Source organism: Danio rerio, chromosome 12 (genome assembly GCF_049306965.1).
Source record: "Danio rerio strain Tuebingen ecotype United States chromosome 12, GRCz12tu, whole genome shotgun sequence".
Taxonomy (NCBI): Eukaryota; Metazoa; Chordata; class Actinopteri; order Cypriniformes; family Danionidae; genus Danio; species Danio rerio.
The window spans coordinates 3,764,064-3,788,684 of NC_133187.1; the positions used below are offsets into that span (position 1 = coordinate 3,764,064).

Sequence of the window (24,621 nt, forward strand, 5' to 3'; positions counted from 1 at the left end):
CAATAGTCTACAAAACAAACCATCGTTATACAATAACTTGCCTAATTACCCTAACCTGCCTAGTTAACCTAATTAACCTAGTTAAACCTTTAAATGTCACTTTAAGCTGTATAGAAGTGTTTTGAAAAATATCTAGTTAAATATTATTTACTGTCATCATGGCAAAGATAAAATAAATCAGTTATTAGAGATGAGTTATTAAAACTATTATGATTAGAAATGTGTTGAAAAAATCTGCTCTTCGTTAAACAGAAATTGGGGGAAAAAATAAACAGAGGAACTAATAATTCTGACTTTAACTGTATATTTCTCTGTATAATCTCTGTTCTCTGTATAATAGAAAATACATTCTTTCCTTTTATTTTTCGCCTTAGTCCCTTTATTAATCAGGGGTCGCCACAGCGGAATGAACCTCCAACTTATCCAGCATATGTTTTTACAAAGCAGATGCCCTTCCAGTCACAAACCAACCCTGGGAAACACCCATACACTCTTGCATTCACACACATACAGTATGGCCAATTTAGCTTATTCAATTCCCCTATAGCGCATGTGTTTAGACTGTGGGGGAAACCGGAGCACCCGGAGGAAACCCACGCCAACACGGGGAGAACATGCAAACTCCACACAGAAATGCTAGCTGACCCAGCCGAGGCTCAAACCAGTGACCTTCTTGCTGTGAGGCCACAGTGCTAACCACTGAGCCACTGTATTGCCCCTAAAATAAGTTGTCATTCATTTTTTTCAGTGCTTGCCATGAGTTTATTGAGGCAAACGTTGTAGTTTATAATGAATATACGTTCTTCATCCTGCATTCATTAAACACACACCATATAAAAATGACGAGTGACATGATAAAAACACATTCTGGTTTATTGAAGTCATTAAACGTTGTCACAGCGCTCTGAAAGCTCACATTTACAGACGAGAAACTCTGCTTAGCAAGCAAGTACATTAAAATCAACTCAAATCCAACTGAAGAATCAAAAGAAAGGCCAAACCCTAATGAAAGTCACGTCTTTACGTTTGTTTTTTCCGTCAGCTGTGAACTTTATTTGTTTAGTTCCTCTATCGGAGACATACAGCGGATTCGCGAATGTCTGTGTGTGTCCATTTTGAAGGGGAATGGAGGATAAATCATGCGTCAGGTTATGTACAGCGGAAAAACGAAACAAATAATAAGAATAATATTACACCTCGCTCTCGATAACTGTTTGTCGTCGTGTTTTCTGTAGCATTTCCCCCCCAAGTTGACCATGAGGCATCTATCAATTCAAGCAGGTTTACACTGACAGCAATAGAAAGGTGAATATGGTTGTCTTTAAGACTTCGATATCTGTCCATATACTGTATTTTGGATTTGACCAAAGCCACATTTAAGCTCTGCGTGTTAATAATATTGCATTCGGAAGCAGAGAACTCGAAAAGGAACTAGCTGAATATTGATTTTTTTTTTTTTGTACACAACAGATACACTAGTTGAAAACGGCTGGTTTGCTCGTCAGTATTGTGTGTGTTATGCCACTGAGTCCTTCTCACGCACTGCATTTGGCGATGTGTTTGCAGCGGAGAGCAGGAGCTTCGTATGCATGATCACGTTTGGCCACTATATACAGCAAGTACACTGCGCTCTTTAAAGGCTGTTATATACACGTCTTTATATCTTTTTAAAAACATAATCTCGCTCTTTTATATTATTGTTCATTCGTTTGCATGAAAAATTAGAATCGCACCAAGGACAACGACTGCTATTTGTTTTTCTAGTAGTACAACTAATCACAGGTTATTTTCCAGTGTTCACTCAATGTTTGTTAGTAAGGATGTTGAATCCTGGTTCCGAAGGAAAACAATGAAACGACATATCCATCCCCCTGATATTCACATTCCATACAGTCCTTACGAACGAATAAAGTGCTCTCTTTCTTCATAATGTCACAGACAGCCAGTGCAGGCTGAAGAAAAGTTAAAACAAAGATACTTCACTTGATATACTCCAATATTCCATTTCTTAACAACAAAGAAACCAAAAAAAAGAGGAGAAGAAATGGTATTACTACCTTACAAACGCCCCTGAAGCTTCGCGTAGTATACATACTGTAGAGTTCATAAGACGTCAATGGTGTGATACATTCTTTGACTTGAAATACGGCAGGATAGCCACTCCAGTGCTCGATAATGAACTCCACTCATTTTGTAAATAAAGTCAGAAGCTTTGTTCATAAAATGTGAGGGTTACTTGAAAATCTCATTCACAAGGATTTGATTATTAGCTAATGTTATTGCCACTCCACCATTTAGAATTTTGATACATACAATATTTCTGCTTGGGAGCCAGAACCGTAAAGATCTCCAGGCATAAACTAAAAGAGTTACTATTTTGAAAATATCTAATACCATTTCCGAATGCCCAACAAAAAGAATGACAAAACGAAAACGAAATAAACCCGACAGATGTCTGCCTAAATATTTCTATACATTATATAACTTAATTATAAATATTTCTCTTTTCCCTTCTGTAACTACAGCTTGGTTTTGTCTGATTTATACAGTATTGAACAATCCCACAATGTGACGTCCAGAAAGCCTAGCAAATCTGTTTAGTTTTACTCGGAAGTAAGAGAGAGAGAAGAAATGAGTTCAACTCACATAGACTCCCCAGTTTCTTATCTGCTTTACTGCTGGGAACGATGTCGATTCCGTTCCTCTGCATGTAGACATCTGTTGTGGAATGTGAATAAATGTGCTTTCTTATAATGTGCAGAGCTTTATAGAACATTTTTTACCTTTACATACTGTATTCAAATGCTCCAAACTGGTGCCTTTCAGACTATTCGGAGCCCGTCCACCACCCAGGTTCTAAAAACTAAGTTTTTACCAGGAGATTGAGTTGACCTGAAGTAGGCACAGGTATTTGAACACAACTTTGTAACACTGTTTGTTTGTTTATTAAAAGTAACTCTACTAAGCAGTTTTGTCTACTCGAAATACTGGTTTTAATATGCTGCACCTACACAGTCCCTTGCGTTAGACCTGACACAAACATTCGCACACACCTTTGTGCCCACCCTTTTGGGTGCCTATTAAACATTTGACTCCACAAAGGGTCTCTTTGGTTTGATGGGCGAGGTGGGACCTTGTCTGGCATCACGGGATAGCTGGCGGTACATGTTCTCCTGGTACGCCTGTGCCACGGGCATTGTCCGGGCCACCTTAACATCCTGATACGTGGGCACTTGGCTCACCCGCTCCAGGAGGTCTCGATCACGGGCCCCTCCATTGGCAAGCTTGCCAAGGGAGGATGGCTGTGGCTGGGAATAATACTCCTCTTCTAGCATGTGTCCATTTTGGGCATTGTTAGTCTTATTGTAGTAGGCAATATTGCCTAGAGATGTCGGAGGGCTGTAGGAGGAGGCGGTGGAGGCTTGGTGGATCAAGTTGCCAGGGGACGTGGGGCTAGTGATGACCGATTCCAGGGATGACACGGGCCAGGCCCGGGAAGGCTGGTGAAGGTACTGCTGCGTAGTCCTTGCAGTCTTGTCGATGACGCCCATGAATGGAGTGGTCCGGGATCGAGTCGGTTCACCCGAGTAGTGTCCGCTCTGAGAGGGCGAGAGGGCAGATGGCTCATCGAAGCTTCGCTCATATGCCACCTGCAGTGGGATTTCCATTTGGGCCATCGAGGAGGAGGGCCTGAAGCCAGAAGCTAGATTGCAGCTGGAGCCTGAGGAGATATTACTGCTCGATGGGGAGAAGCGAAGATTTACACTTTGGGAGTGAATAAGAGGTCTGGGGGTCGGTACATGCTGCTTTAGGTCACTTGTATTGGCACTGATGGGTCTACGCACTAGATGAGGAATCTCTGGAGATCCCAGTTGGCATGGAGGCAGAGCAGAGGCTGCCACTGCTCTCTCAAGTTCATGTTTAGAGACAGGATAGTATGCTGCCGACTGGCTGCGGCTGATCTGTGGAGTTTGGCTAAAACGCATGCCTCCGGGCCCACCTGTAGCTGAACGGTAGGCTGAAGCAGGACGTTGAGGCAGCTCGTCTTTCCCTAAGTTTGACTCTAGAACCCCAGAAGGTCCACCTCGACCCCCGTGCTGACAAAGAGCTCCCACACTAAGGCTTGATTGCACTTGAGACATTGAACGGCCATCCAGTGAAGGCTGGTACACTAGTCTTGGCTCCCGATCTCTATCCCTGTCCACATCCATGGAACTACCCTGATACCTGCTGCTGAGTGGATGTGCCAACTGGCTGTACACACTGTTACTGGGCTGGTTAGTGCGTACAATTTGTGCCATAGAGGGCTGGAGACGAAGACCCTGAACCTGGTGGTGTTGGCTGGTCTGGGAGCTCTGGGATGGTTGCGATTGGAGCTGGAAGGATCGCTGACTGCTCATCTTCAAAAGTGGAGATTTGGGACGGCTAGGTAAAGGCTCCTGCTGGTAGCGGACTGGAGAGCCAGACTGGGAACGATATATACACACACTCTCAACTGGAGGGCTGGCTCGGAATGGAACCCCACGTCGAAGAGGAGACGGTGGAGGACTCTGATAGTCCATCCCTTGGTTCCCTCCACCACCCATGGGTGGCGGGCTGAAACGGTAGGAGGACTGGTGGGCAGGTGAGGTGTGGGGTGGACTCTGGCGATAGTGGGAGTTCTGATGTGTTGGGGAAATACAAGGGGAAGTTGACTGGTAACTATGATGAGTAGGAGATGACATAGAAGAGGAGCTTGGGTGGAACTCAAAGGCCTGCCCCCCAGATAGGTAGCCAGTGTCATGATGGGCAGGAGAAAGGGGTGGACTACGAATGATGGCAAGACTCGAAGTGTTTGAGCGAATATCAGAAGCAAGACCAATAGACACAGCCTCTAGCTCTTGTTCCAGGAAGTCATCATCCTCAAACAAGTCTTGGACAGGTTCCATGTCATCAAGTCTTGGTTCAGGAGGAGGAGTGTGACGAGGGGGCTCCTCGTCTTCTTCCACTGGTAAAGGAGATGGTGGTGGAGATGGAGGTGGCTCAAGCTCTAGCTCTTCTGATTGGGTCACTTGTCTGTACTCTTCTTCCACACGCTGGAGGAGGCGCTGGATTTCCCGATTGTTGGGACATAGTTTTATGGCTTCCCTCAGGTCATCTAGTGCTTCAGCGAATTGCCTATGGGTTGGCAATGGAATTATTAAACCACCCTTAAGTAACTTGAAGTGGAATGAAGAAAAGTAATAAGAGGTACCTACCTGCTGCTCCGTTTGGCACGGGCTCTAGCGTAAAACGCCTCATAGGACTTAGGCTTGAGTTCCAGAGCCTTGGTAGCAAACTCCTCTGCCATTCCAAAGTCCTGCAACCAAGAAAGTATGTTCAATAAAAACTTATTGGATTGACATATCATCATTTTGTATTAGACATGTATCTGCAAGGTTCTCACAACGTGCTGCTTATTGAAAATGTAATATCGATTAAGTATTTTATACTGAACCTTCCTGTGTGCATTAATAATCAGAATAAGGCTTTGCAAAGAGTATTTTTTAGAAACGTTTATGGTGTTCTCACATTCATTTTCCTCCGACAGCGGGACAAGTTCAGGAACAAAGACACTTTGAGCTCCTTGAAGGTCTTCAAGTCCTCACTTAATCCTTCACGGGGAAATTTCTTCAGCGCATACTGGTAGCGCTGAGCTGCCTCTTTTACTTTACCCTTCTGCAGGAGAAAAGATGATTGACTGTGTAAATACTTAGAGCCAATGACTTTGTATAAGACAAATCTGTGCAAACATCAGAGGTAAGTTTCGAGTAAATCTGACCTTGTAGAAGCCATCTCCTTCCTCTAAAAGTTTACTCAGTAGGATAATCATGATGTCAGGTTTAGATGTCGCCATTGCCCAGGTAGCAGGACCTAAGGGGTTACAGGATGTTTGATGGGTCAAAATGAACAATCAAAGGTTTGAGGGGACAACGTGGAGAGAGACGGAGGAGTGCAGAGTGCTCAGGAGTCACAACAGACTGATGAAGGCATGGGCAACAGGACGAGGATCCCTTCAGTGTGAACTCGATTTCTCATTCAGTTTACAATTAAGGGTGTACTCACACTACGCCAGGCATGTCCAAACTCGGTCCTGGAGGGCCGGTGTCCTGCAAAGTTTAGGTACAACCCCAGTCAGACACACCTGGGCTAGCTAATCAAGCTCTTACTAGGCTTTCTAGAAACATCTTTGCAGGTGTGTTAAGGCAAGTTGGAGCTAAAATCTGAAGGACACCGGCCCTCCAGGACCGAGTTTGGACACCCCTGCACTACGCTATCCCATTTCCCAGTTTATTTGACTAGTGTTGGTGTTCTAGGTTGGCCGGCCCTGACCTGGTTGAACTAGGTGGGTTAGAGAGTGGTTCGGTTGGGCTCAGATGTGGTAAACATTTAGTGTGAGTGCAAAACTGAAGACTCTGTCACTTTTAAGGGACTGGGAAGCCGTCTGTGAAGAGGGGAGGGGACACAATCGCACCCGGGCTCAGTGCAAGGCAAGTGTGAGTACACCCTCAATCATTAACGAGAAGCTACAGCATAATACAGAAGTTCCCAACCCTTTTTGCCATGTTTAAACTAGGTATTACATAGCCCCGGAGGTTCAATTATTATGTTGTCCATTCATAAGACTTTTTTTTAAGAACAGTTTACAATTCCAGCTCATCCTGCAGCACCCAAACACATCACCGAACACAGAACATAGAGAAAAGAGCTGTCAGGATGCTTGAAGGGAAGCAAGATGTGAGCAGGCCGAGCACAAGCAGTACCTCCTTTGTGTGGACTCGGCAGCGTCTGACATCCTGCAGCCGAAGGTCAGTGGTTATGAGAGCGAGGGAGTGAGGTTGCGGGGAGATCGAGATGGAGTGATATGAGAGTGGCGTGTGTGCGTGTTGGTGAGTGAAAGAGATGCGGTGGTTGTGGAGGAAAGGTGAGGGGGAACACAAAAAAGCAGCCGTGAGTGGTGGGGAATAAGAGCTTTAGCTAAAGGATAAAAACTTGAAAGTAAACCAACAAAACAGCGGCTAACTACCTCTTACCAACCACTGACTTGACAAACAGAGAAAGATAGACACTACGGCAAGAGCGCAACAAAGCAAGAGAAACAGACTGGAAACAAAATGCAAACAATACAAACGATTTCAGTGAGACCCAGTTGGAGTCAGTGGAGTAAAGCAGAGCAGCAGAATGCTACAGCAGCCGAGCACAAGCTAAGCTACATGAAAACGATCGCATACATGAGGGTTTAAAAAAGGGCTGAAATATTTGGCAGAAGAGATTTCTATCGAAGTATGTCTGTTGTACGGTGGCCGGGAAGTGCAAAACAACATTACAAAGTGTGAAACACTTTTACAAAGCTGAAGAGAAATTTACATTTTGAAAAACATTTTTACTGATCATCAGACACAATTACATAGGAAAAACTATTTTACCAAGGATGAAACAAATTTACATTTTAGAAAAAAAAAAACAAGACGCAAAACACTTTTACAAATCCCGAAACAAATTTACAATTACAGATTCCCTACGGAAAGGGCATGTACCACACACCGGAAGTGACGTGAATGTACCACACACACTGGAAAATATCAGTAATATCCAGCTTGTGTATGACTTTGTAGACAGGATTTCGCAAGTCGACAACTATAAAAATTATGGTTTGACCAACTGCGATTAAAACATATTAGAGCTATTCTGAGAAAATGTCAGCGTGAGAGTGTGTAAAAACAATCAAAGCACAGCACATGTCACTGATAAAGATATCAAAACCGACCCCAATCTGTAGACCCGAGTAGCTCAGATAGGTCGGTTGTTACTTACGCAGAACCTTTTGGCTTGGGTTCGAATCCCGTTGATGACATGTCAATTGAAATAATTTCTTTGCATTCATTTTGGTTTATACTGTTCTGCTACACAGGTATTAAAATCAATAATGTTTACACTGACACCAAGTAATAAGAATATTTATTTGGTATGGGCATGTTTTGTTGCCGTGAAAAAGTGACGAATCTGCCAATCTGCAAACGTGAATAGTTCACATCTGAAAAGGGGCCTCAGTTAACACGGACACCAGTTAAACCGTAACACCGGCTTCCTTCAGTTTACTGTTAAGATTCCTCAAACAGATGTTTACACCGTGTAGACTTGACATCATGTCCACGATTACAGCGTATGAGTGGCTCTCGTTAAAATATTAAACACATTGATGCAGTATGTCTGGTGTTTCCGTCTGCTCCGCGTCCTTTATAAACTCTAAACACAGACCACACATAAAGCAAAACCGCGTTAAGCTGCTCACGTGTTTGCCACAAAACAGGCAAAACAACCCTCGACCGCTGACCATGTTCGGTCACCATAAACCTTGTTTGCACCATGTACTCCACAGCACGAATTAACCGCGCTCACCAACAACAACAACAAATTTCCCCTGCGTCACTCCCGGTGTGGTACATTCACGTCACTTCCGGTGTGTGGTACATGCCCTTTCCGAAGGGAATCTGTAATTGTAAATTTTTTTTTCTAAAATGTAAAATTGTGTTGTCCTTGGTTAAATAGTTTTTCCTATGTAATTGTGTCTGATGATAAGTAAAAATGTTTTTTTCAAAATGTAAATTTGTCTCGAGCTTTGTAGAAGTGTTTCACACTTTGTAATGTTGTTTTGCACTTTCCGGCCACCGTACTGTTGGCACTGAACAAGTGCACAAGGTATTTTTGAATCCAAATGTGAGAAAACATTGAGATAGAAAGCTTTGCTTGCTGAATTGTTTCTCTTGTTGATTAGATTACTTTAGGTCCAACCCTTTTAACTTGATCTATTTGAAATGTACTTTGAAATTGATTGGTTAGTGTTTCTATGTGACGGCTTTTCAATCTGATCATTAAATGAATTGCTAATGGATTGTTTGATTGGCATCTAAATGTAGCTACTTGTCATATACCGATTTTGGCTCCTTTTTTGAGCAGGGCGACCACCACTGATGTGTTTCTGCAGCCGACAGCTCGGTCCAGAGGACGCATCCCACTGTAGTCCACATGCTCTACCAAAGCCCCATGATCCACCAGGAACTGCACCTGGTAGAAAAAAAGAGTAACGTTAAAGCATAATATTTCAGGATTTGCAGAGGAAACAATTTTGATGGAAAACAACCGCAAGATGACATTTCTACACTTCCCCTTTATTCCATGCTCTGTTGAAGTTCTTGATTTGGATTGGCTTGAGGTTTTTGCAATAAAATAATTTTGTTAATTTCAGTCTGTGACCGGCATGACCTATGGCGCTTGCAATTCGCATTGCCTTGCATTTATACTTCTGTATAAAACCTGCTTGTCCAGCCTAGCCAAGCTGGGAGTCCAGCCAAAACCAGCTATACCCAGCTTGGCTAGGCTGGACAAGCAGGTTTTAGCTGGTCATGCTAAGACCAGGCTGGAAATGGTTGGAAACCACCCTGGAAGTGCCCCAAACCCCTCTAAAACCAGTCTGGTCGACCAGATAAAACCAGCCAACCAGCCTAGGCTGGTTTAAGCTGGATTTTTCAGCAGGGGTGATTTGGATTTAGGGGAATATTTAGAAATGTTGGTCTCAGATTAAGCCCAAATTGAAATATCACTCACCACATCTGAATCTCCATAGAAAGCAGCCAGATCCAGAGGGGTTCGTCCGTTTTTATCAGCATGGTCTGTGGCAGCACCTCTTTCCACCAGGCAGCGAACTACCGACAGATGCCCTTTCAAACATGCCCAGCTGAGTGCAGTCAGACCCTCCTTATCCATAAGATCCATTGATGCCCCTACATCCAAAATGCATAAGACGTGAGGTATATTTAACCCAACCCTCAACAACTGTGTTTTTGTTTCATATATATGTGTGTATCCTGTACCCTGAGCCATTAGGAACTCGACCGTGTCCAGGTGCCCCTCTGAAGCGGCCATCATGAGTGGAGTACGGCCTTGTTTATCAGCCAGGTTTACATCTGCACCATGTGACACCAACAGATCCACAATCTGAAAGAGAGGACGGACTTCAGATATATCTAGGTCCTATTTAAATGTGGCATTAAGATGCATTTATGTTGACCCAATCACAAGTGGATAACGCAAGGTAAAAGGCATCCTTGAAATCCTTGAAAAGGATATCAAGTAAAGCCACTGCACTGGTCAGGTACTATAGCCTGCTTGGATGTTGGTGTCTGACCCCTTGTTTTTCAGATGTTAGCTATTGATGTGGAGATGCCGTTGCCCTAAAAAGCGGAGTAAAATAGTCATAAAGAACATGATAAACTAGAACCTAAAGTTCATTGATAAACTTTGATGTTGGCTTGAGAAAGCCAACGTGACTGCACTAGGACTGGGAATGGCAGTTGGCAGGAAGCACGGCGGCGGTTGCTAAGTGGTTGCTAGGCAGTTGCTAAAACGTTTATGGCATTGTTAGGTGGTTGCTAAGCAGTTGCTAAATGGCAATGCTTGTGTACATGTTTGATCAAATGCTAATACTTAGTAGGCATTTCTAGCATATGTTATTTCATTTAAATGATCATTCATAGCATGTAGCTAATCGTTATTAGCACTTGGCTTCCATTATCATTGTTACCATGCATAGTACACAGGAAGTCCCATTTGCTAGCATGAGTCAAACAAGCCAATGCCCAGGTCCCTACGATGTTCTGATGTAGAGATATTGCTATTTTTAAATGGTTGCTAGGTTATACTGTTTTATTGCTATGGGGACATTTGACAGGATAGTGATGATACATCAAAGCTTCTTGGCAATATGAGTGATCTTAATCAACCCCGATGTTTCTATGACAGTCTTTATGAGTGTCAAAAACTGGACTTGAACATTATGTATTCCTGGTGTTGGGTTGCGGCTGGAAGGGCATTCGCTGTGTAAAACAAATGCTGGATAAGTTGGCGGTTCAATCCGTTGTGGCGACCCCTGATTAATAAAGGGACTAAGGGAATGAACATTATGTAAAAATGGCTTGCCGTATTTTTTTTTAAATACAATGCTTAATAAGTGTGAAAATGATATATGCAAAGATGGCTTCCCATATCAGTAAAAAATATGGAGTTTAAGTCAAAAATGGCTTGCCATATTTAAAAAAAAATAATGCTTAAAAATTATTTATTGGAAAACTATAAGTCTGATAAACCTTAAAGATATAGCAACAAAATCTAACACATCTAAATACAGATTTTGGCCAAATTTGGGGCTTGTATAATTTTTTCATATGCCCGGATTATAAAAATTTAATATTTAACATTTTTTATATTAAAAACGATAAGTCTTATAGGCATGAGGAGATATAGCAACAATCTTGAATGTAGAAGGCACATTTTGACCACATTTGGGCCTTGTGGCATGAACGGCCTAGGAGGAGATACGTTTGTTTTCAAGGACAGAGTAGTATAACAGTAAGTTGGCTTTCTCAAGCCAACATAAAAACTAAATGTACATATACCGAAGGAATGGTATAACATAAAAATTTTAGGGGTTTTAAAACCATGACTTTTTAAAACCACGGTAAACCTTAAAACCGGTTACAAGCCTACCACAAAGTGAACCGACTTTCCTTGAACAGACTTTGATACAGCTGAAACATGTAGATGGATGCTCCATCATTTAAAGGACAACGCTGGAAAAAGCATCTTTATGAATTACCTGCCAGTGTCCTTGGCGCACGGAGCTGAAGAGAGGCAGGACTCCTCTCCGGTTGGGCTGAGCCACAGCAGAGCCCTGCTCCAGCAGCAGTCGACAGACCTCCAGCTTCCCCCGTCCCGCTGCTGCTGACAGAGCTGAGGAGAAGAGCAGAAGACACTCGTCAATCAAACAATACATTTAAAAAACCAAAGAAATTGAAATGCATTGCTGAGACATGTTACAAAGGCTGTGAACTATGGAGTACTGAATTGTGGAGTTGGACTGTGAATATGGAGCTAGATTAGTGTCAATTGTAATTCATGCAAAAAACATGATGCACTGCAAAAAATGCTTTATTTTAGTCTTGTTTCTAGTCCAAATATCTAAAAGTATTTAAATCAAGCAGCATTTTCTAGACAAGCAAAAAATAATGCCTTGTTTCAAGAAAAAACGTGTCAAAATTATGTGAGATTTTAATTAAAACAAGCTTACACCATACGCAGATTATTTTGCTTGTTTTAAGGTAAAACCCACTTCATTTTATTCAAAATTATATTAAAAAAAAGTTTAGAAAAGACTTCTTGATTTAATTTTTTTTAGATATTTAAACTAGAAACAAGACACAAAATTGAAGTAAGATTTTTTTTTCAGCGTGCATAGACAAATTTACATGCATGAAATCAAATTTATGTCCACAAAATTAAGCGAGAAGACACAATAAAAAAAAAAACAGTTTACGTGCACAATATAAAAATACATATTTATAAAATATGTTTCACAAATGCAAAACTCTTTACAAATGTATAAAGTTTTGAATGTTTAAAGCACTTATAGCATTTGTGTGTGTATTTTTGAGACTTTCTAGCAGCGCACTCCTCTCATGCATGTCACTTGTACCCTTTAGCTAATCAGAAGCGAGCTCACTGTTCAACCAATCATAACCTGCCGAGATAATCAAGGTGCTCCACCATGCACACCGATTGTGCAATCTGAATTTAATTTTACAAAAGTGCAGGAATTTGGTTTCATGCATATAAATTTGGCTACGCAAGTTTTTTTTTTTTTTTTTGCGTGAATTATTACTGAGACCATATGTGAAACAGTTTAGGTAGTTTTTCTGTGTGAACTTACAGTACTTACAATACTCATATTTATGATGCAAAAGTGCAAAAATATGCAAATTAAGAGCAAAAAATACATTCATACATTCATTTTCCTTCAGCTTAGTCCCATTCATGTAACTTTTACACAGTGGATGCCCCATACACTCGCATTCACACACACTCGCACACTAAGGCAAATTTTGTTTACCTAATTCATCTGTACCATATATCTTTGGACTGTGGGGCAAACCAGGGCACCTGGAGGAAACCCACACCAACACGAGGTGGGCTACAAGGGCAAACTTCACACACAAATGACAACTGATCCAGCCGGAACTCGAACCAGTGACCTTCTTGCTGTGAGGCCACAGTGCTAACCACTGAGGCACGGTGTCACCGCAAACCAGTATATTTAAAGTGTTGTAAATCAGTCACTTGAGACACATTCATAGCATGAAAAAAAATCTCATTTACCTGTTTCACCCCACAGGGTGTCACAGCTGTTAATCTGTGCGCGTTGAATGTCCTCTTCATCCCTCTCAGGCAAGTCCAAGAGATAAGACACAATCTTAAAGACACACACACACACGCTCAATTAGTAAGAGTGTCCGTTTGGTCTCGCAAAACACATCCAAACTAGGATTTCTAGATTTGGTCTTGCTTTCCTGTTTTCATACCTACAGACAAACGGTCAAAGCGATGCAAATATGTATACACACAACACCCAGAGTACTTTACCTCAGTGTAACCCATGCTGGCGGCAGCTATAAGGGCCTGCTGGATGGCGATGCTCTTATTAAAGCTCACAGATGATGGAGACGAGGAGCGCTCAGCCTGTGTGTCCTCCTGCGTCTGTTTTTCAACCTCTTCTTTTGGAGACTCTTCCCGATTCTGCTCTTCTTCTTGAGGCGTCTCTGCTGGATCCTCCTGCTGTTCTGGGCCTGAGGGTGGAGATTCTGTGGGCGTGGCCTGTGTGGGCGAGGGCGTGGCATCTGGTGGGGTGGGGGATGGTGTGGCCTGTGGTTGTGAAACTGGAGAGGGCGTGTCCTGGGACTGTGTGGGGGAGGGGCTCTGGAGGTGAGTTTGACCCCAGTCGTTTTGAATGAGGAACTTGAGCACGTCCAGGTGTCCTCGGAGAGCAGCGTGCACCAGCGCACACTGACCATGCTTGTCCAAGTGGTCCAGCTATGGAGAAGGCAGAAAGACAAGTCAGAATTATTCGCCCATCTATCATTTTTAAAAAAAATTATTCTGAAGCGATGTTTAACAGAGCAAGGAAATGTTCAAAGTATGTCTGATGGGTCGTTCATGAACGATTCGTTCATTTTGAACGAATCTTCAATATGACTCGGGCACTACGAGTCCTCTCAGGGAGTGATTCGTTCATCCGCACATTTGTGCAGGTGGTATCGGCCATTTCAAGTCTTTTGAGTCGTTTATCATGGAAAGGCAGAAGCCAATCATTTGCGTTTAGAGCCGGAAAAAGAATTGAACCGTTCATCTCTCGAGTCCTCTATCGGGTCTGAGTCATTCGTTCCTCACGGGCCAATCATATGCGTTTAGAGCCGGAAAAAGAATTGAACCGCTCCACCATCGAGTCCTCTATTGGGTCATAGTCATTCGTTCATCACGGGCCAATCATATGCGTTTAGAGCCGAAAAAAGAATTGATCCGCTCATCTCTCGAGTCCTCTATAGGGTCTGAATCATTCGTTCATCACGGGCCAATCATATGCGTTTAGAGCCGGAAAAAGAATTGAACCGCTCCACCATCGAGTCCTCTATTGGGTCATAGTCATTCGTTCATCACGGGCCAATCATATGCGTTTAGAGCCGAAAAAAGAACTGATCCGCTCATCTCTCGAGTCCTCTATAGGGTCTGAATCATTCGTTCATCACGGGCCAATCATATGCGTTTAGAGCCGGAAAAAGAATTGAACCGCTCCACCATCGAGTCCTCTATTGGGTCATAGTCATTCGTTCCTCACGGGCCAATCATATGCGTTTAGAGCCGAAAAAAGAATTGATCCGCTCATCTCTCGAGTCCTCTATAGGGTCTGAATCATTCGTTCATCACGGGCCAATCATATGCGTTTAGAGCCGGAAAAAGAATTGAACCGCTCCACCATCGAGTCCTCTATTGGGTCATAGTCATTCGTTCATCACGGGCCAATCATATGCGTTTAGAGCCGAAAAAAGAATTGATCCGCTCATCTCTCGAGTCCTCTATAGGGTCTGAATCATTCGTTCATCACGGGCCAATCATATGCGTTTAGAGCCGGAAAAAGAATTGAACCGCTCCACCATCGAGTCCTCTATTGGGTCATAGTCATTCGTTCATCACGGGCCAATCATATGCGTTTAGAGCCGAAAAAAGAATTGATCCGCTCATTTCTCGAGTCCTCTATAGGGTCTGAATCATTCGTTCATCACGGGCCAATCATATGCGTTTAGAGCCGGAAAAAGAATTGAACCGCTCATTTCTCGAGTCCTCTATAGGGTCTGAATCATTCGTTCATCACGGGCCAATCATATGCGTTTAGAGCCGGAAAAAGAATTGAACCGCTCCACCATCGAGTCCTCTATTGGGTCATAGTCATTCGTTCCTCACGGGCCAATCATATGCGTTTAGAGCCGAAAAAAGAATTGATCCGCTCATCTCTCGAGTCCTCTATAGGGTCTGAATCATTCGTTCATCACGGGCCAATCATATGCGTTTAGAGCCGGAAAAAGAATTGAACCGCTCCACCATCGAGTCCTCTATTGGGTCATAGTCATTCGTTCATCACGGGCCAATCATATGCGTTTAGAGCCGAAAAAAGAATTGATCCGCTCATCTCTCGAGTCCTCTATAGGGTCTGAATCATTCGTTCATCACGGGCCAATCATATGCGTTTAGAGCCGGAAAAAGAATTGAACCGCTCCACCATCGAGTCCTCTATTGGGTCATAGTCATTCGTTCATCACGGGCCAATCATATGCGTTTAGAGCCGAAAAAAGAATTGAACCGCTCATCTCTCAAGTCCTTTATCGGGTTTGAGTCATTCGTTCCTCACGGGCCAATCATATGCGTTTAGAGCCGGAAAAAGAATTGAACCGCTCCACCATCGAGTCCTCTATTGGGTCATAGTCATTCGTTCATCACGGGCCAATCATATGCGTTTAGAGCCGAAAAAAGAATTGAACCGCTCATCTCTCAAGTCCTTTATCGGGTTTGAGTCATTCGTTCCCCACGGGCCAATCATATGCGCTTAGAGCCGGAAAAAGAATTGAACCGTTCATCTCTCGAGTTTGGGTTTGAGTCATTCTGTCATGTGATGAACGAACGACTCAAGAGCCAGAAGACTCGAAAGGTGAAGTAATTATTATGGCTCCTATCGACTCAGACTGTGTACATTGCTTAAGATTATATGTGACTGTCAGTGTAACGTGAACGAACCACTGACATTTGAAGAGGTGAGCTGAGCAAAGAGACAACAATACCTTCATAGACAAAAGAGCAGGTCAACATTGAATTATTATTTTCTCCTTCCTATAGTATTCAGTTTATGACTTATTTGTCGTGTGATCAACCTTTTGGGCTAGTTGTAGATGTGTTTGGAAGCAATTCATAACATTTGAATCATATTTTGGCAAATTGAACCAAATGAACGAAATGACTCGAAAAAAGATTCGTTCATCTCGATGTACAAGACCTTAAAGATCCGAGTCAGTAAAATGATCCGAACTTCCATCACTAATGTCTAATAATAATTTTTCTTCTGGAGAAAGTCTTATTTGTTTTATTTTGGCTTGAATAAAAGTTTTTAATCTTTTAAAATCCATTTTAAGCTCAATATTATTAGCCCCCTTAAGCAATTTGTTTTGGATTGTCTACAAAATAAACCACTGTTATACAATGACTCTAACTTTAGCCTAATTAACCTAGTTAAAGTAACTTTAAGCCAAATACTAGTATCTTGAAAAATTTCTAGTCAAATATTATCCACTCTACAGTTCAGAGACGGGTGTACCTTTGCTTTCCTCTTGCAGAGTGAGGTGACGATGCTGAGGTGTCCGGCGGCGGCCGCGTAGCCCAGTGGAGTGAGTCCACTCTCAGACGGCGAATCCACACCGGCTCCATTCTCCAGCAGCAGATTCACCATGTCTGCGTAGCCCAGATGAGCATGAACACACAGCACTGGAGCGTTGTTCAGCACCTCCGTACGGTAGTTCACATTCGCACCACCCAGGATCAGCAGCCGGGACACCTGAACACAATTACAATTTAAAGGGACAGTTCACCCAAAAATGAAGATGTTTTGAAGAATGCTGGTTGCTGGCCCAAATGGATCATTTTATGTATCGGAGGCCAGCTAGTAAGTGCTGTGCAGGTAAACCTCACACCTCTGACCTGTAAAGGTGCTCTAGCAACAGACGCTAAAGGCCATAGTCTTTAGCCTCCTTGGTAGAGCACCCAAGTCCCATGCGGAAGGTTGCCGGTTTGATACCAGCTTAAAGCAGGTTGGGTGATGTAAGACCGACAGGGGTTACATTGGCACCAGGATGGGAGTGAGGTTTAGGGGGGTTAGTGTAACGGAGGCCAGCTAGTAAGTGCTGTGCAGGTAAACCTCACTCCTCTGACCTCTAAAGGTGCTCTCGCAACAGATGCTAAAGGCCATAGTCTTTAGCCTCCTTGGTAGAGCACCCAACTCCCATGCGGAAGGTTGCCGGTTTGATACCAGCTTAGAGCGGGTTGGGTGATGTAGGACCGACAGGGGTTACATTGGCACCAGGATGAGAGTGAGATTTAGGGGGGTGAGTGTAACGGAGGCCAGCTAGTAAGTGCTGTGCAGTTAAACCTCACTCCTCTGACCTCTAAAGGTGCTCTAGCGACAGAGAGTAGAGGCCATGGTCTTTAGCCTCCTTGGTAGAGCACCCGACTCCCATGCGGAAGGTCACCGGTTTGATACCAGCTCGGAGCGGGTTGGGTGGTTGTAGGACCGGCGGGGTTCCATTGGTGCCGTGACCCGGATGGAAGTGAGGTTTAGGGGGTGAGTGTAACGGAGGCCAGCTAGTAAGTGCTGTGCAGTTAAACCTCACTCCTCTGACCTCTAAAGGTGCTCTAGCGACAGAGAGTAGAGGCCATAGTCTTTAGGCTCCTTGGTAGAGCACCCGACTCCCATGCGGAAGGTTGCCGGTTTGATACCAGCTAAGAGCGGGTTGGGTGATGTAGGACCAACAGGGGTTTACAAGAATGTTTATGATACTTTTAATGGGCATGAGCATCTTAAGCCATTTTAAATATTAAATTAAGCATTATTAATAGATTAATAATACATTTTATTAATAATAATGATGATATTAAACCTCAAATTGACTACCAACATTAACTTTCATTGTAATGACATTTTTTAATTGCAAAGCCTTGACAGCATATAATCATGCATTCTTGATTTTTGCTGGTTTTCCCTCTTTGTAAGAGGTAAAGTTAATTTTTTTTACTGTTAATCATCAGTTGGTAGCATTAACCCTTTAGATAGGCCTGTGCAAAACAGTTTCTGGCTTTTATATGGAGTTCTGTGGAGTAAAACAGCAGGTTATAGTCAGTGGCAGATTTAAGCATGGGGAATATGGGCGATCGCCCAGGGCGGCATCTTGCTGGGGGAAGGCACGTGGAGACGGTGCAAAAAAACAAAACAAAAAAACAGCCCCAATAAAAGCTTTGAGATACGATTTACTTTATGCAAGTGTATTAATTTAGAGTGGTAATCCCAGAATAAAGATGTTAGAGGCCATTCACAGTTGACGTCTTTTGCATGCGCAAGTTTGTTAATCTGTGTGTGCAACTGAAACAATGCTAGTGAAAGCAAACCGACACAAGTGCACAGAAAACCATTCCCACGCGCCTCACGCGCTGCTCTGCTCCCCGGTGTGAATACCGGTTGTTTACATGCATGCCGATAAAATACACGCCACTTATACGCTGTGAAAATGGAGTAATTTATGCAGAGGTGTCGGCACGCAACAAGCTTTACAAGTCGACAAAAAGTCGACTAAAGTTACAATATGGTGATGATTCTATTTTGACTAAGCAAGGCTATGAAGCTGAAGGGAGAGATGATGAGTCAGGGAGGTAAGACTTAATAACAATAATTCTCGGCCATGAGTCGAGAAAACAGATAATTGCATGAAACATATTTTGTATTCTATAGAATTGTCTTTAATATTCATGCAGAAGATTTCTTAAGTTATCTCAGCATATTACTCTAGTTTTATCTTATATTTTGGATTGATTTCTGTTATTTATTTAGAATAAAAATTGTATTTTAATAATAATAGTTTTATTTATTTGTATTAAAGTACTTTCTAAAAGTATATATATATATATATATATATATATATATATATATATATATATATATATATATATATATATACACATATATACACATGCATATATATATATATATATATATATATATATATATATATATATGTATATATATATATATATATATATATATATATATATATATATATATATATATATATATATATATATATATAAATAGATTTATATTTATTTATACTAAATAATTAAAATGTATGTTTTTGTGTAGTGGTACATGGCCATTATGTCTAGCAATGCCCCTGGAGGTTACTTTAATGAGCTATATGATGATATAATTGATCACTTTGCAGCAAAAAAGGCAAGAAAAGTGAAATATTAGTAACATTTCAGTTTCTTTGTATGCTGTCTGAATTCAACTACATAGTTTCTATATGGTTCTGTGGGGGGTGGGGTGGATATGGGGTGGTTCGTCCAGTTTGCCATTTAAACTAGTACCGCCACTGAATATAGTGAGTGTGCAGAAATACACTTACTATGTTCACTATGCTCTGAGAGCTGAGCTGAGCTGCTTATTTTGATTTTACAGATGATTTTGAAATTACAGATTGCACCTCCTCCCAACAGGGAAAACCACTAATAATCAAGAATGCATGATTATATGGTGTCATTGCTTTGCATGTAAAAAATGTCATTATAATGGAAGTCAATGAGGAAAAACAGCCATCAACAAAGGGTAGTAATTTTCCCCCAAAATTTCAAGCATTTCCAAAAATATGTATCAAAATAAGAATTGTTACCAAAAATCATTCCATTTGCTAAAACACAGAGAACGTTGGGGTCAAATTAAGACCCAAAAATCACCCCTGAATGAATGAAAACACCCTTAACAGCAGATTAGGGTTAATAAAGTTTAGAATATTTTAATTATTTTTTTAAATGTATGCACATTTATGAAGCTATACTTTGTATTACATCATCTTTGCATCCAATTACAATAAATAATAATAATAACGTAATAGTCTGTTTACTAAGAATGAAATTACTTGTTTTTTTCTTGTATTTATTTGTTGCGGTACCTTTATGTTGGGGGTGTAAAGGTTTCTGAGTGATGATAGAGCTGTAGATAAACTCTCTGTACTGTACGACACCCACAGCCCTTGCAAAATGGATGAAGAAACCCCGACCTTCTTACTCAGGCCCTGCAGTATAAGATGACAACAACACAAAAAGGCTTAATGCAAGAAAGCATTACCTGCAAAATAAGGCATTATGGAAATATATTATGAAATGTGTGTATATATATATATATATATACTTGCATAACACTCTTACCTTAAAAATGTGTGCTTTCAGTATATGGTGACCGAGCTCAATGGTCTGCTGCCTGTTTAGTTTGTTTTCTTGTCTGGAGAACCAGAAAGCCAGAAGAGTGTGGCCATTCCTGCAATAAAAATAAATAAAACCCAACTTAAACACAATACTGTATAGAGGGGGCAGAGTTTTATTTTTTTGCTCCTCTACTAATCTTTACACGCAGCAAACTAACAGTTGAAAAGGGGGGGCTAAGCAAATTTCATCCAATCCATCAAACTGACATTATCAGAGGAAGGAATACCATTTCAGAGTGAAAAAAATTGGTCAGAGTGAGTCAAGATTACTAAAAAAAAATGTGTATTTTTTTAAGGTGGAGTGGATTAATATGCACAAATTAATTGTTTATCGTAAAGTGATAGTTCACACAAAAATGAACATTTCTGTACAATTTACTTCCCCTTAATTTTAAAATAAACACTAAATTTGATTACATGCGGATTTAACTTTTTTTTTCTTTTTTTTTTACATATCTGTACTCTTCAGAATCCAGCTTAGCCTGATCACACCAATGTTATTATACGCTTCAGGAACCAACCTAGCCTGATCACACCGATGTTATTATACGCTTCAGGAACCAACCTAGCCTGATCACACCGATGTTATTATACACTTCAGGAACCAGCCTAGCCTGATCACACCGATGTTATTATACACTTCAGGAACCAACCTAGCCTGATCACACCGATGTTATTATACACTTCAGGAACCAACCTAGCCTGATCACACCGATGTTATTATATACACTTCAGGAACCAGCCTAGCCTGATCACACCAATGTTATTATACGCTTCAGGAACCAACCTAGCCTGATCACACCGATGTTATTATACACTTCAGGAACCAACCTAGCCTGATCACACCGATGTTATTATACGCTTCAGGAACCAACCTAGCCTGATCACACCGATGTTATTATATACACTTCAGGAACCAACCTAGCCTGATCACATCGATGTTATTGTATGCTTCAGGAACCAGCCTAGCCTGATCACATCGATGTTATTATACGCTTTAGGAACCAACCTAGCCTGATCACACCGATGTTATTATACGCTTTAGGAACCAACCTAGACTGATCACACCAATGTTATTATACTCTTCAGGAACCAACCTAGCCTGATCACATCGATGTTATTGTATGCTTCAGGAACCAGCCTAGCCTGATCACATCGATGTTATTATACGCTTTAGGAACCAACCTAGACTGATCACACCAATGTTATTATACTCTTTAGGATCCAGCCTAGCCTGATCACACCGATGTTATTATACTCTTCAGGGACCAGCCTAGACTGATCGCACCGATGTTATTATACTCTTCAGGGACCAGCCTAGACTGATCGCACCGATGTTATTGTACTCTTCAGGGACCAGCCTAGACTGATCACACCGATGTTATTATACTCTTCAGGGACCAGCCTAGACTGATCACACCGATGTTATTATACTCTTCAGGGACCAGCCTAGACTGATCACACCGATGTTATTATACTCTTCAGGGACCAGCCTAGACTGATCGCACCGATGTTATTGTACTCTTCAGGAACCAGCCTAGCCTGATCACACCAATGTTATTGCACACTTTAGGAACCAACCTAGACTGATCACAGATTGTATGCGTGAAAGTGTTAAACCTCAAATGTGCCATTATAACTTAACGTTGTCAAACCTGGGATCGCAAAGGAACTTGGTCTTCTCTCCTTCCTCTCTCCATATGAGCCACTCTCTGAAAGAAGGATGAACGAACATGCGCGTGCCGTCCCGCCTCTTCACCAAGAACACAGACAGGTTCTCCATCCTCTGCTGGAAGTCGTCCCAGTCCAGAGTCCCCTTGACGGAGCCACCATTGATGGCCTGGTAGATCTGTTCGTCGGTGAGCGGGTGCAATGAAGCCAGGCCCACATTAAGCAGTGGCAGAGCCCTCTCGAAAGACGACTGCGTGGGGAACCTCATGTTACACTGCAGCAGGTAGACCTCCGCCAAACTGACCGGGACCACCTTGTAGTTGGAGCTCTTGAGCACCAGGTATCCGCGCTCAATCAGGTCGAAGGTGAGCTTCAGGTAGAGGAAGGAGCCCTGACTGAGGGCCTTGAGGTGGGAGCTGAGCTTGCCGAAGCTGCTGTTGTCCATCTTGCCATTCAGCGAGATGTTGTTCTGGATCTCAGCACTGCTATGGATGCGGTGGAGGATGTAGCCTTGCAGGTCGTGATCGATGGCGTCGTTTTCCTCCAGAGCGTCCAAAGAGATTTGGTGGAACGGCAGAGGTTTGGTGATTTCCTGAAAAGAAGAGGTGAGAGATAAGAAACGTCAACAAGGCAGGCTCATTGGTGTGTTTAGAATAAGATTTTGCACAATTGAGCATATGCGTGGAATGTTTTTATCCCTCTGGTGTCCCTTATTTGGGAATCACACTGGTGGTCTTAGTTGGTCAAAAAGGGACGAATTCCTGTAAAGAACTTTCTGTTTTGTCTTAAGCTAAATCAATTACATTTATTTTTGTTTAATTACATTTTTTCTATATTATTTTTTAATTTTCAGAAGGTTTTGTGGTAATTATTAATACTTATATAGTAATTAACATCCATTTTTGGTCTAAAATGACTGAAAACAACCAGAGGTTTAAAGGAACACTGCACTTTTTTTTGGAAATAGGTCCCCTAAAGTTTTTCAATCCATTCAGACATTCTTCGGGTTTTGCAGGAGCACATTTAGCTTAGCTTAGCATAGATCATGGAATCCGATTAGACCATTAGCATTTCTAAAATGACCAAACAGTTTAGATCATTTTACTATTTATCGCTTGACTTATCTGAAGTTGCATCATGTAGCAAGGACCAAGAAAAATTAAGAGTTGCTATTTTCAAGGCAATATCCTGTAGTTATTAAGCGAACACTCATTCTGGCGTGATAATCAAGGAACTTTGCTGCTGTACCTTGGCTGCAGCAGGCACAATAATATTACACAAGACCTGAAAATAGTCCCTGGCACCAAGCCCTACCCTTGCACTACCTGTTAGAATCTGTGTAATATCACTGTGCCTGCGGCAACCAAGGTAAAGGAGCAAAGTTTACTCATTATTATGCCAAAATGAGAGTGTAGTTCCTCGCCATTTCAGCCTAAAAACCTACAGAAGAGTCAAGCTTTAAATATTTTGATAATAGTTATCAAAACTCTTTGGCCATCTTTGAGCAAGATGCTAATGGTCTAATCTGATTAAATGACCTATGCTAAGCTAAGCTAAAATTGATCTGGTCAAACCAGGGCCCGGTTTTTCAAAAGTAATCCACTAGGATTTTGGATAAGGGATTGGATCAAATCTTGAAAATGGGTTTTTCAAAAGAAAAAACGGATTACCTAATCGGATTAGATCACGTAATCTAATCTTGGTTTTGATCCGGATCAAACCTTTACTTTGGGTTTTTCAGACCTTTTTTATAGGATTTGGATCAGTTTGATCTAAAAAACCTGGATTAAACTGATCCCATCAGAAGGGTGGATTTAGTGTGGATTTCATGCCCAAAATGTAATGAAAGCTTAAAAAATGTATTAAATAATACTATTTTTGGATCATGCAGTATCTTACGAGATATACTATTTATTCATAAGGTTTTAATTTTATTTGTTCATCTGTAAGGCTATAGTGATTATTGGCTTTAACGTATTCAGCCTTACAGTATAGGCCTACAGCAAAGTAAAAATAGCTTGGCCTCATAAAATAATCCCCCAAACAGCTGTCAAAATTGACCAAAAACAATCCATTTTATTCTGTCAATATATATATATATATTCATCACAATGAAAAAAATTGTTTTTTAGAATATTTATTAGTGATGCATGCAATGATTACAGAATAACCAAAAAAATGCAAAGAATGGCAATGACTGATTTGTGAAATCACCTTCAACAATTGCAAAAAGAGACTGGGCAGAAGCACAGCTTCATCTGGCAGAGGAACAACTGACTCTGACCAAACTGCAGCAAACCAAGGCCAGACTTGAGATTCGCCTCCTAAAGGCTTTGCTCAGACAAGCTGCTCTCTCCACATCAGATGAGGAAGTCTGAACTTAATGTGGAGTTTTTGACATTAAGTCTTTTTTTTTATTATTTACATCTATATTTATAACTTAATATAAATACCTCAATGTACAGTGTTTGTGTTG

At 41.6% G+C, this 24,621-nt stretch overlaps 1 protein-coding gene across 19 annotated transcripts in view; it reads right to left on the reverse strand.

The window, feature by feature from the left end:
• Nucleotides 1–852: 852 nt before the first annotated feature.
• tanc2b (tetratricopeptide repeat, ankyrin repeat and coiled-coil containing 2b) overlaps nt 853–24,621 on the reverse strand; it is a 258,482-nt gene continuing 234,713 nt past the window's right edge. For 11 of the 19 annotated variants that reach the window (XM_073918051.1, XM_073918048.1, XM_073918052.1 and 8 more), the window contains 15 exons: nt 22,130–22,737; nt 20,419–20,527; nt 20,163–20,285; nt 16,766–17,002; nt 13,492–13,938; nt 13,228–13,321; nt 11,672–11,805; nt 9,891–10,014; nt 9,625–9,800; nt 8,952–9,084; nt 6,783–6,815; nt 5,801–5,892; nt 5,551–5,697; nt 5,238–5,338; nt 853–5,157 (listed from right to left, as the gene is read on the reverse strand). In XM_073918051.1, the coding sequence (XP_073774152.1) occupies nt 3,081–5,157; nt 5,238–5,338; nt 5,551–5,697; nt 5,801–5,892; nt 6,783–6,815; nt 8,952–9,084; nt 9,625–9,800; nt 9,891–10,014; nt 11,672–11,805; nt 13,228–13,321; nt 13,492–13,938; nt 16,766–17,002; nt 20,163–20,285; nt 20,419–20,527; nt 22,130–22,737 (4,635 nt within the window). In that variant the 3' untranslated portion in view covers nt 853–3,080. The remainder of the gene's footprint in view (nt 5,158–5,237; nt 5,339–5,550; nt 5,698–5,800; nt 5,893–6,782; nt 6,816–8,951; nt 9,085–9,624; nt 9,801–9,890; nt 10,015–11,671; nt 11,806–13,227; nt 13,322–13,491; nt 13,939–16,765; nt 17,003–20,162; nt 20,286–20,418; nt 20,528–22,129; nt 22,738–24,621) is intronic. The other 8 variants (XM_073918053.1, XM_073918050.1, XM_073918054.1 and 5 more) reach the window with 1 other exon arrangement.